The following is a 13407-nucleotide window of genomic DNA, read 5'->3' as shown; positions in this document are numbered from 1 at the left end:
AAAAACATATACATATATGTGAATGGGCACATCACTGGACTTTGATCCAGGCTTCTCTTTTGTGAAGAATAAAATAGTCGCCATGAAGATGAGAAGGAAGGCACACATGAAAGGCATGAGACAACCAACAGTAGCTTTTCAATTGTGCTTCTCTATGCAGGAATGTCTGCATCATGTAACAGTGTATTCTAAGTTGGGGGGCTGCACTCACTAACGGCATTGAATATTTAGGGGTTCAACAACAGTGATCTGAAAAGCCTGAAAATGGATGGACCAGTACACTGGCATCTATTTTTTATGGGCTTCTAAGTGCGGTACATCCACATATTTATTGGTGAAAACGGTTAAAACCACTTTCAAGAGATAAGGCTCAGACATATGAAAACGTCAATGCAGGGCTCTCGTCACTGTGTTCTGGAGCTCACTGTGCTGGTCAGCAGCAGCAGGGGGATGGCAAAATGATGAAGGAGCGATTGCGCATGCTCCGAAAAGTATCACGGCCCACCACTGACGTCACTTCCGGGATGTGCATTCCATGGCGGCCCAGGAAGAGCGGTGGCTATCTTGGAATTGAACCTGAGCTCCCTCTGCTGCTGCTGGCCAACAAAGTGAGCTCCAGAACACAGTGACAGGAGCCCTGCATCGATGTTTTCATATGCCTGAGCCATATGATCTTTTATAAGTGGTTTTACCTGTTTTCACCAATAAATATGTGAATGTACTCCACTTAGAAGCGCCTTCTTGCTCTCTTCTGTCCTGCCCAGAGTCTGCTTCTACTCCTGGAAGTGCTGCTTTAGTGCCTATTCCCACTGTCTCCCTCCATTGGTCTCCAAGGCATATGCGCCCTAAGAACTCCTCTTCTCTTCTGAACTGGGCTACGGGAAGAGGAACTGAAACTCTAAATTAAAAAAAAATGCTTCTGGACAGTATATTACATGGAAGCTAGCCCACTGGATTGTAAACTTTGCCAGTAATCCATACTCTGACTTGACGCTTTACATGCCGTGGTGCCACCTTCCAAACTGCGGTAGGTGTCTTATTAGTTTTAGGCTGACTCATATCTTGTGCCATAAAGCAAATCCAAGTTTGCACACATCTTCCACTTACCTTCTTCCCCCAAAACAAAGCAAATTAATTACAAGACAACAGTGTCTGGAGGGTGACCACAAAGGTCACCTTAGTACTAACAATACTCTCTCTAAAAGATGCCAGAAATGGACGATACATTGCACATGCGCAGCAGCAGGATGGTGGAAGAAGGCGGCCAATTATTTTTACTCAGATGACTATGTATTTGTGACAGGTATGTCCATGTTCAGTTTATAATGTGAAAAAATAGCCTGGGCATGAAACTTCCTTTTATTAGTGTGTTCTCACCTTTCCTCAGTGTTATCTGCTTAGTCCCTGTGGATAATGTGCAGACTTAACCCTTTCACCACCAGGTTCATACAGCAGGGCGTTTTATACACAATCCAGTGGCTGCAGCCACTGGAATTGTGTATAAAACTGACAGGCAGACTCCTTCCTGTCAGTTGGAAGCAGTCAGGCAGCTGCAATGCCACCACTGGCTTGCACAACCCCTCCACGTGTGCTCCTGCCATGTATTCGGGCGCCGCTTGCCCATCTCCGCAGATGGGGAGCGCCATGGAAGGTGCTGGTGGGTGGAGGGGAGAGAGGTGAGCGGATGAACTTTCACTCTCCTCCCCATCTCTCGGAGACCCAGAAGGTGATGTATATGATGTCACTTCCAGGTCAAGGCTGTCACTAGAATAGCAGGGGATACATGTATTGTAATGCAATCTCCATTGCAATACATCTAGTGGATTGAAGTCGTTTGGACCCTACATGTCTCAATAAAGAGAACCTGTCACAAAATCATCACATAGGGGACCGTGTCCCCTACGTGATGGAAAAAAATAGTGAAATAGAATTTTTCTTGCAAAAAAATAACATGAACGTGAATGCAAATGTCGGGGCGCCTGTGCATGAAAACTTCAAATGTGATACACGTTACATATCGCCGTGCACGCCAGACTGAGAGCAATAATTCTATCACAAGACCTCCTCTGTAACACTAAACTGATGATCTATAGGGGCTTTTGAAGCATCGCATATAGAAAATATAGGATACTGAAGTTTGTCGCCATTTCATAGGCGCACAAAAATGTAAGGTTTGGCATATTGGGTATCTATTAACCTTTGCGATTGACATAAATATTTGGAACGACCACTAACCATCTGCTTTCAGAAAATATATAATGTTTGGGAAGTTTGTGTAATCTTCAGGCCTGAAATAATTTTTTAAACATGTGCAAAAAATGCAAAAACGGCTCTGGCAGCGAAAAGGCTAAATAAGAACCACTCTGTTTTTTTCCCCCAAAGATTGCCAATTTGTTGGGTAGACCATTTACCTGTTCTTTAGTTGCTGGAGTCTCCAGGATTTCTGTCAACGTTTCCCCAGGTTGGAACCGAATGACATCAACAATCAAGCGTTTGGTACTTAAAATAAAAAGAGATTTTAATTAATATTGTGTTAATATATTAATATTTATAATTATCACTTGATGGAACAACATATAACACTGATAGGTGCCACAGAAAGACTTGCTAGGCATGTATTACATTGTAAACAATCGTTTAACAGAGAAGAAAGTCTCACTTTAATAGAATAGTCCTTGCATTCTTCTCTGCATCCTCATCTCCTATGACTTCAAACTTGTTGGTTAGAGTTAGAGACACCTCAGTCTTTGCTAGTGTCTCCTTATTGGCATCGGATCCAGCTCCTGGTACTTCTCCTAGGGAAAAAAGGCGATATAAAATCAATAACCATGGTTTTATAATCACCCTTTCTTTGCTCTATTTTAAAAGGTTCAACTGTCCTAGATCTTTACATCTCACATGTATTCTAAACTATGGATTGGACTGCTATCTTTGCTTTAATTTGTACTCTTTGTTGTTTTTTAGAAGCATAGCATAAATTATGCCAGAGGTAAAAAAAACAAAGATCTGACCTATGAGGGACTCGATTGTAGGCACCTCCCCAAGATCATCCAGTAGCTCATGAATAGGGTCATTGTGCTCTGGTGCTATTGCATCCTGATGGTCCAGAAGGAGCTGTAATAAAAAAACAAAAAAAAAACAAAAACTGTTAAAATTAGTGTAAAAAAATCCATCCCATATAAATACAGCGGACAAAGTACACCAGTAATACAATCAGTCAGGGAAAATGTTTTACAACGGGCATTTAAAATGGATCAGTAAAGTTGGGTCTCAGCTATATGCAAGTAATGGCCCCATTCACATTACTTGTATACCCTGAGAAGGGCCATGTTTTGCCAACAAGGGGATGCACAGGTGTTCTGTGCATTCCCGTGCTGGAAGTCCTATACAGTGAAGGAAATAAGTATTTGATCCCCTGCTGATTTTGAATGTTTGCCCACTCACAAAGAAATGATCAGTCTAAAAATCGAATGGTAGGTGTATTGTAACACTGAGAGACAGAATAGCAACACAAAATTCAAAAGAGATGCATGTCTAACAAATTATGCACTGATTTGCATGTTCATGAGGGAAATATCCCCTATCATTCAGCAGGATTTCTGGCTACCAGGTGTCTTTCATACAGGTAACAAGCTGAGATTAGAAGCAGCCTCTTAAAGGGAGTGCTGCTAATCTCATGTTGTTACCTGTAAAAAAAGACACCTGTCCACAGCAGCAATCAAACAATCAGATTCTAAACTCTCCACCATGGCAAAGACCAAAGAGCTGTCCGAGGATGTCAGGGACAAGATTGTAGACCTACACAAGGCTGGACTGGGCTACCAAACTATCACCAAGCAGCTTGGTGAGAAGGTGACAACAGTTGGTGCAATCATTTGCAAATGGAAGAAACACAAAACAACTGTCAATCTCCCTAGGTCTAGTGCATTATGCAAGATCTCACCTCGCGGATTGTCAATGATCATGAGAACAGTGAGGAACCATCCCAGAACTACACGTGAGGATCTTGTCAATGATCTCCAGGCAGCTGGGACCACAGTCACCAAGAAAACAATTGGTAACACACTACGCCAACAAGAATTGAAATCCTGCAGTGTCCGCAAGGTCCCTCTGCTCAAGAAAGCACATGTCCAGGCCCGTCTGAAGTTTGCCTATGAACATTTGAATGATACAGAGGAGGACTGGTTGAAAGTGTTGTGGTCAGATGAGACCAAAATCGAGCTCTTTGGCATCAACTCAACTCGTTGAGAACACCATCCCAACTGTCAGACGTGGTGGAAACTTTCTGCTTTGGGGGTGTTTACCTGCTAAGAGGACAGACCTTAATCCGACTGAAAATCTGTGGAGGGAGCTGAAAGTTCGAGTTGCCAAACGTCTGCCACCAAACCTTAATGACTTGGAGAGGATCAGCCAAGAGGAGTGGGCCAAAATCCCTTCTGAGATGTGTGCAAACCTGGTGGCTAACTACAGGAAACGTCTGACCTCTGTGATTGCCAACAAGGGATTTGCCACCAAGTACTAAGTCATGTTTTGTGAAGGGGATTAAATACTTATTTCCCTCATGAACATGCAATCAGTGCATCATTTGTTAGACATGCATTTCTTTTGAATTTGTTGCTATTCTGTCTCTGTGTTACAATACACCTACCATTCGAATTTTAGACTGATGATTTCTTTGTGAGTGGGCAAACATTCAAAATCAGCAGGGGATCAAATACTTATTTCCTTCACTGTAGATATCTATTGGGACACATGGGTGCTGTGTCTCAATGTGATATCTGTGCGGGGTGCACAGCCATGAACGCACCCAGTGCAAGTTTGGGGACTCATCTGTACCCACATGGATGTCATATTGGGACACAGCAGCTATGTCCATGCAGTTTTAAAATGACAAACGTTTACATTTAAATCTGCTGCATGAATGAGACAAATTACACAGCCACACAGTGAAAACATGGATTATTTTTTTTCTTACAGCAAATGAGCATGGATATATGTCTCAGAAGTAAAAAAAGCCCTGCCATCACCCATGCAGGTAACCTGTACTGGGAGAAAAGCAGAAATTGCCATTGCTTCTGAAAAGGTTAGTTGCCTGGCTGTTTCTGCCTTCAATACTTTATGATACAGTCATCTGAACAAGAATACAGTAAGACCCTTCTAACCTGCAGAACTATGACAGCCAAGCAGATAGCTTTTCCAGTTGAGGTCTGCGTTGGCAGTAGACTTAATATTCTAAGTAATTCTCTCGGTTTTCCTTTTAAACATACAGGGGCTCATTCACATGGGTGCAGAGCCTCATACAGCATGAAAATCAGTTTGTAGAGCTTGAGTAGTGTGGAGCTGCATCAGGCAGCCAATATAAGTGGAAGGAGACAGGGTGGCTGTAGGGAATCACCCACACAGTCAAACTCGGGCAGGTAAGTCCATTCAGTTGTCTTGTCTCCATTCACCTACATCGGGTGCTGCATTCAGCTTTACATTATTCTGAAGGGATAAACACACAACTCTTCACACTATATGGGGCTCTGCACTTGTATGAATGAGCTCAAAAGTGGCCCTGCCATTCTCATCAGCCCAACACACAGTTATTGAGGGACTTACCGTGTGTGTATTAACAATCTCTCCAATAGAAATATAAATAACTGGCTTAGTAAGGGTGATGAGATCTGAATATTCATCCACATTGAACTTATCCTCCAGCTCTGGAACTTCACAGGCAGATTGGAAAAACCGTCTGTGGACAAGTACAGATCAGACTTACAAGAATGCATGCGGCAATCAGATGAAAATATACTAAAAGATCATTTATGATTTAAGAACATTGTTTTTGTCTAACCTTTATGGTACCATATGTTTATAGTCATCTTTCATTATGCTGTATAAGTATTCTTGTCTTACTTATTTGGTTTGTGACCCGAAGGGTGACATTTCTCTGGTTCTCATTGATACAGGTATATCTAGTAGTAGTTGGTCACATTCAAATGGATGTTTTAAATAATGTTGAAGACAATGCACTACTCATTCAAGTGACTTTGTCAGTTCTAATATGTATTAGGAACATACTCCAGCATTTATAGCCACAAGGCAAGCATGATCATAATGTCATGTAATGTTTCAAGGGACAATACACGACACCGCGATGATTGGATTAAGGTGACAGAGTTATCCATGTTGCTATAAATAATGTTGGGGTAAGTTCTTGATACTTATTAGAACTGAAGAAGCCACTTGGATGAGTGGTGAAACGTCTTCAATGTTGCAGAACACGTCCAGAAAAATGTGATCTACTACCAGCTAAAGGGAAAAAATCCTTATTTTATGATAAAACTGGCGTTCTAGATCATTTCTTCAGTTACCTGAATTTCTGGTAGGACTGAGAGAGATACTCGTTGATGATGCTCAGATGGGCATTGTCTCCTAAGAACATCTTGTTAGATGCAGCATGTTGAAGCATCTTGGCGATGGACCCCAGGTTTCGGCGTTGATCTGTGGTCAGCTGACCTCCAGCAGATAGATCGATAATATCAAAGGCATCGGGGGCCACAATAGCTGGGTTCATGTAGCGATAATACAATAGGTTTCCTACAATCTATACACAAGAAACAATGTATTTTAGCTATACAGCACACTTTTCTTTTTCAAAGGTTTTATTGATAGTAAGCAAACCGTACATACAGAAAGTATAAACCAACAAACAGATGCCATGTCAGTATTTCAAATAGCAGAACATGTTTACATTCACAGAATAAAGTATTAAGGGCATAGGCACAGATGACACAAAGTATGCATTTAAATACTTTTATGAGAAAAACAAAGAAATAAAAGGATAACATGTAGGATTCAGGGCTAAACACACAAAGTGGTCAAATCGTGACCCAGGTGTAACTAGCAGCAGGGCGTCTCCAGCAGAAAAAGGTAGAAGGAGACTACTTCTATTAAACTGGCAGTCTAAACCATTGATATCTTTACTGTTGAACCGGACATTCAAAAGGGGATGGGAAGAGGAGTCAGAAGAAAAGAGAAGAAAAAGAAGAAAGAGAGAGGTCCCAAGGAATCTCAAAAGACATAGGATCAAATATATAAAAGAATATAAAAGAAGGTCAAACCTGGATGGATGGGCATAATCGATCCCGGGGAGCCAGGTCCAAAGGAACTTATCATGAGAGCCCGTCAAGATGGCGGTCAAACTTTCCTTAATCATAATGCCGTTCATGCGGTGTTATTCTATCTCAAAACTAAGGGTAGACGTTTTCCAAGCCCTGGCAATATTTATTTTGGAGCTGTGAAGAGGTCGGCTACCAATTGATGTTCCGAACAGAAGGAGGAATCAATAGGTTTACGAAGAAAAGTCTGGTATAGGTTTTTTTTGTAAATTGGAGTGAAGTAGTGTACATAGTAGCGCTTATACAATGAATCATAGTCTGCACAGCCTTGGGCACGTCCACCAACTGTGTGCCATCGTGCCTGTTTGAGTACAGCCATGGAAGCATAATGGAGAATACTGTGGAATAATGCTAGCCAAATGGGCTGGGGGGGGGGGTGTAACACCAGTGGTACACATTTTCCAGAATGACTACATTCCTAGATTTTTGAGCAATATTCTGTGTTACGACCTGCCAGTCTTCTGGATCTAACATAGCCCCCCAGCTCACTTTCCCATTGACGTCGGTAGTTAGTTACTGGAGGTTTCCTCCGAGAGACAATAGCAAAATTAATGAGCGAAATGACACCCGAAGAGTATGGGCATGATTTGCAGGTACTTTCAAAAGAAGTTGGGCTATAGGGTGGAGTTTACAAAGAAATTGGAAGTTGTAGGCAACAAAAATGTTCTCGCAATGGAATATCATGGGCAGATCTAAGAGAATCGAAAGGGAGTATCCGCATAGGGGTTAGAAGGCAGTGGATGGTATCAAAACCATGATCGGTCCGCCGAACAAATTGGGTTGGATGGTCAAGACCTGGGGGAAAACAAGGGGCAGTGAAGCAAAGGCTAGAAGGGTAAATGCGGGGAAAATAAATCCGGAGATTATTTAACAGAATCCCATGTTTTGAGTAAAGGTTAGAATAAGGTTCAAAAACTTGGGTCAGGAAGCCGGAGGGAACCATGGTAGAGAGGCCAATAGAACTGGGTGGACCTCGATAAGATCCAGGGTTGTCCAACGTGTTAAATTAGAAATGTTGTATGGGTGTGGGAGATGGGCGATATTCACCACCAAATAGTAAGCTTGTAAATCAGGGATGGACAATCCGCCGGAGATTTTACATGCAAAGAGGATTTGATTATGTATTCAATGTAAAATAAAATGTAAAATTTGCGAGCTATACAGCACATTTTTGTCATCGAAAACACACCGGAAAAGGGGCAAAAAACTAGTAGTTGTACTTTTGGTAATTAAGTGTATTTACTGCTCCGCCCCACTCATTTAGGGCAGATATTGACCTGCGTCTAAATTTACTGGTCTTCTGAAGAGCGATTCGCACCTCAAAGTCTGTTTTAACCTCAGTTTTTCTGGCAAATGCACCGCAACCAAGTGGACTGCCCATTTGCCAAAATGGGTTGCGGTTGGTGGGCTTGCTGTCCATTGACTGCTACATGTTGGGTAGTTTTTGTTGCATGCAGAAAGCATTACGACTGTGGCATGTAAAGACCCCCTTCTGCTAACAACTTCGACTTAAGGAGAGGCAGCAGGGGATGGAAAAAATACTGTGGTCCAACTGTGCATACATGTCTAAATGAGATATAAACGGGGCTGGAAATGCATCATCCAAAGAAAACTATATTTCGTCAAAGGTACTGGTCAAGGGTTATCACTGTTTTAGTAAGACAAGATGATAAAAAACCTGCAAAATAATTATTTTTATGGGCACCAAGTACAAAAAAAAACAAAAAACAGGTTTTTCTGTCTTCAGCTGTTCTGGGAAGAACTGGCGAGGTAAACGGTTCCCAAATTATTCCTCTTGATGAATGATACTACTGACTTGCCCCATATGAAGCAATGGCACAATAAAGTTGAATGCCAGAACAATATCTAGATAAATGTAAAATAGAGAATGCTAAACCATTTTTTTTTTGCCATATGATTTGCAATCCTCTTCAGCCACTTCTGTGATAAAGACATCTCTGCCAGAAAGCAAAACCAGGTTCTGAACCTGACTCCAATATAAACCATGGATGGAAGAGTCTGTTGAAAAAAAAAAATCTAACAGTTTATGGCCAACTTTACTGAATGATCCAGATAATGGCCATGTGACCAATTCTCCTTCCAATAAAATGACCGGAATCAACCGCAAGGCATCCAGATAACAAAAACAGTATAGTTATAGTTGAGTGTAATTATATTTCTGTATGAAATTGTATAAATGCAGAAAGACAGTGTGTACAATGTATGGAGATTCCTATGTAAAGATATGACATATACACACTATAATAAAGGGCTCATTCAGACGGGTGCTTAGATCCATCCTCCATGCTGAACTGCTTTTTGCTGTGTCTTCATCCACGTCGGAGCTGTGTGCAGGCAGGCAGCACACAGAAGTGAATACAGATGTAGCGGCTTCAAGAACACCTCAGGATCTGACATGCAGGCAGAAATGGGTGCATGGATCCAAACACAGACACTGTGCGTTTAGATCTGTGTACCTGCTCCAGCCTGCATGTCAGATTTTGACATGCAACTGTGTATGTGCAGCTGCTCTGTGTGCATTGACGACTATGGACTGCCTGTGTGCAGCTCCCAGGTGGATGCAGACACAGCACAAAGCAGCTCAGCACAGAGGATGGGTCTCAGTGCCATCTTAATAAGCCCTCTCTAGTTCAGAACTGCTGAAGGAGTGGTTGGTTTATGGTGAGAAAACAGACAATCCCTGCTATTTCTGCAAATCTTACAGATCAGATCAAGAAAAACAAAAAAGAAATCACCTTCAGAGCTAGAATATTACTGATGTCTCAGTGCAGAGAAGCAGAGCTAGAAGAACAGAAAAGAGAGAGCAGCATTCAGATACAGAGCAGATGGCAGAAAATAAACAGCATGTCAAGTATAAGGCTGGGTACTCGTGAACGGTCAAATTCAGGCCTGTTCAATGACTGTCCCGTTCTTTCCTACAGTGCTTCGCAGGTGCTCAGCAAAAAGAGTATTTCTAGTTTTGCAAACTGGAATAACACCTAATTTATATTTGTGACGTTTCATTCACAAAGCACAACTTAAAAGTGGCTGCTTATGTAACGGGCCACAAGGACGCCAGGTTGGCCTTCTGCACTGCCCTATTTCGGGCCTCTTCACACCTCAGCAGAAATTGGCTTCCTACCTTTTCATCTCCACCAAAAGTACTATAGCTCAAGCCTGGAAGACGTCTTCGGTTGCCTTCCAGGGTGTGAAAACCCGGATGACTGCCATGATGATTAATGAACAGATGTCCAGCATCCTCAAAGATTCACATCCGAAACTCCTTAAAGTTTGAGAACCCTGGATAAACTTTTCCTTTTCATCATTACCTCCCACCAGTTGCGGCCTCATAGCCGTTGCCTGCGCTGGCCCCAGCTCCGGGATATCTTTTCCTCTTTTTCAGTCCCTCTCTGTCTCCCTATATTTCCCTTTCCTCCTATTTCATTCTGTGTTCTTCTCTTTTTCCCCTTTCTGGGTTGATACCTCTCCGTGGGGATTACTGCCTCACAAAGGACAACTGAGTGATGTTGATATCATTGGTTTTGATTTTCCTGCCAATCCTCCTTAGTTATGGTTAGCACTGCGCTGACTTAGTGCAAATTACTGACTTCTATAAACTTTTGTATGTGATTGTTTAACTCAGCCCCTGCGTGGGCTTATCGTGAGCTTGTTGTGCTGTTCTGAAAACTTTAATAAATATATTGAAACAGAAAAGCGGCTGCTTATTTGTCACTTGTGATTTTTGAAAATTCCAAAACTGAAGTCCTCCATTGCTATATGCAGGGGAGAGGAGGGAGCTCTTCGACAATGGATGGTTATGCCTGACAGTGGTGAAGTTACCCATAGGCTTCCATGACCCTTTGTTGGCGTTCCCTCTTCTTCGTTGCAGCTGCCACTGTCTGACATGGGAACTGGATCATGTGACCAAACAAGACCAGGCTGAAAATAAGTATATATATTTCTTTCTTACACTGGTTAGTCAGCATAGGTGTTAGGAGGGGAAGGAGCAGGTATAAGATTTGCTAGATTTAGCCTGGAACTCTAGTTACATTTACCATACTTAACCCTGTCTGTACAGTGTTGGCAGATTTCATTATCAGTTGTAAACTATAACACTGTCCATTCTAAAAAAAGATTTAAAGATCTGGATGCTGAGCTTCTGCATTCTATGTTACTGAGGGGAAACTCAGTGTGTCTATCTTGACTATCATTTGAGCTCCGGAAGGTTTTATTCCCTTCACGACCAGCCCATTATTTGCTATACTTTACCTGGCAATTGCGTCATCATGCAACAGTGTACACAAATTCATTTTATATCAATTTCTACTTAATAAATTTTGACCAAAATGTATTCTGCTACACAGCTTTGGTAAAAAAAAAAACCCCAATAAGTGCATATTAATTGGTTTGTGTGAAAGTTAGAGAGTCTACAAAATATGGTATATATATTTGAAAATTGATCAATCCTGATGTACTGACAGCCTATCTCCCTGTTTGAGGCCCTAAATTGCCAGGACAGTACAAATACTCCCCAAATGACCCAGGTACCATGCTGATTGCAGAACACAGTAAGCAAGCTATTCATGAACAGAAAGCCATTCATGACAGGTTGTTTACATTGGTATCATGGGATTGCTGATGATGCCCAGTTACCAGGAAACTGTAATCCACTGTGTCCACTGAACACAGTGGTCATACAAGGGGCTTGCAGTGAGCTCCTAACCTGGAGTAGGCACAATGACATACATGTACGTCATTGTGCCTGCATGTGCCCCCCGCCGCAACAGAATTACTGTGGCAGGTTGGCAAGTGGTGATTAATACATTACATCATTTTTAGGTATATTGTGTGACAGGGAACATTTAACAAACATATAGTGGGGCTTTTTCAAATTTAACTGCAAAAGTGGAAATGTACTTTAAACCTTTCCAGAACACTTTGATATCTCTACTAAACTAATTGATACAACTCAAAGCACACTAAACCTTCTTTTGAGTGAAGGATTGGGGGTAGAAGGAAGCAGTTTCAATATTTTATAGTTTTTATTTTAAGATTCTATGTTAAGATTCACGAGAACTGTTGGGGAAAAAACTTCCTGAAACATTTACACTGAATGCTGACAGCAGTTTTTTTTTTTTTTGTGTGTGTTTCAAGCATTTAATAAATGATGAAGACCATAGAATACTGCATGCAGCATATGGATAAACATGGCGAAATGTAACACAGTAACGTCCACAAGATACTTGCGAGCATTGTGTAAAAGATAAGCTGTTGAGACACTAGCTGAACACCTAACTTGAACGTCATGAGTACCGAGCCTAAAGCACAGCATGGAAATAAAGCACTACATCTACAGAAGCTGAATCGTGTGTGACCAGCAGAGGGCTCTACACCACAGTAATAGAAAGGAGAAAAAAAGATTCAGTTCTGTTACATACAGTAAGATGATCGCTGATAATTGAAGTCAGACAGTCCTTGTCAGCCATTATATACTGCATGATGTAGCCACTGGGGGTAATGCATACATCTGATAGTGACCCCTCTCCTTGAAGGCACAATACAATACACAATTTATTGGCACCAAGACTTTGGACTATACTGGTTAGTAAGACAGCCCATACAGGAGTCCGTTTTTTTTTTTGGTTCAACCAACAGGTTGTACGAAAAAAAACTGACCCTATTCCCCCATTCACACATTGGAAGTAAATGGGGAAATCCTCCCGCTTAGTTATTGTATTCTGACAGTGGGGATCATCATTGCATGGAGGTTATACAGGAGTCGATTGGTAGATGGACCTCAGTACAACCACCTTGACCATACATGGATTGAAAGTTTGCCACCAGGTCGGTACGTCATAAGAACCTGATAGTGGGGGTGTTTATATACAAACCGATGGCTGAAGCCACCGGGATTGTGTATATAACTGCTGCCCGATAGCTTCCACAGTACTGGTGCCACCACCCCCATGTGCCTCCCTTATGTGATGAAAAGAAAAAGTTAAATAAAAAAAATTTTATTACAAAAAAAAAAAGTTACACCTAAGCACATAGCATTCCCCCCACACAAAAAATGTTGAGGACCCCCACATATACATATACGCACATACAAACGTAAAGGCACATGTCGGGCTACGGTGTTGGTGAGCATTTTCATAGCTCATTGATTCTTCCTGCAATTTAGTAACTGCCTTCTTGTATGGGAGATACAGGTAGACAGCGGTCTGCAGGATCCTGGCATTGCACC

At 41.8% G+C, this 13407-nt stretch overlaps 1 protein-coding gene across 1 annotated transcript in view; it reads right to left on the bottom strand.

Moving 5' to 3' along the window:
• The window catches only part of IQGAP1 (IQ motif containing GTPase activating protein 1), a 254871-nt gene that overhangs the window by 12942 nt on the left and 228522 nt on the right, over nucleotides 1–13407 (bottom strand). The window contains exons 29-33 of the mRNA XM_089676402.1: nucleotides 6357–6589; nucleotides 5602–5734; nucleotides 3012–3114; nucleotides 2660–2795; nucleotides 2412–2499 (exon numbers count right to left, since the gene is read on the bottom strand). Coding sequence (XP_089532528.1) covers nucleotides 2412–2499; nucleotides 2660–2795; nucleotides 3012–3114; nucleotides 5602–5734; nucleotides 6357–6589 — 693 coding nt within the window. The remainder of the gene's footprint in view (nucleotides 1–2411; nucleotides 2500–2659; nucleotides 2796–3011; nucleotides 3115–5601; nucleotides 5735–6356; nucleotides 6590–13407) is intronic.

This window comes from Staurois parvus, unplaced genomic scaffold, assembly GCF_062004578.1.
Source record: "Staurois parvus isolate SC_StPar_1 unplaced genomic scaffold, SC_StPar_1.0 ptg000168l, whole genome shotgun sequence".
Taxonomy (NCBI): domain Eukaryota; kingdom Metazoa; phylum Chordata; class Amphibia; order Anura; family Ranidae; genus Staurois; species Staurois parvus.
Note: the sequence above shows the minus strand (reverse complement) of the source record. Positions and strands in the feature narration are given on the sequence as shown.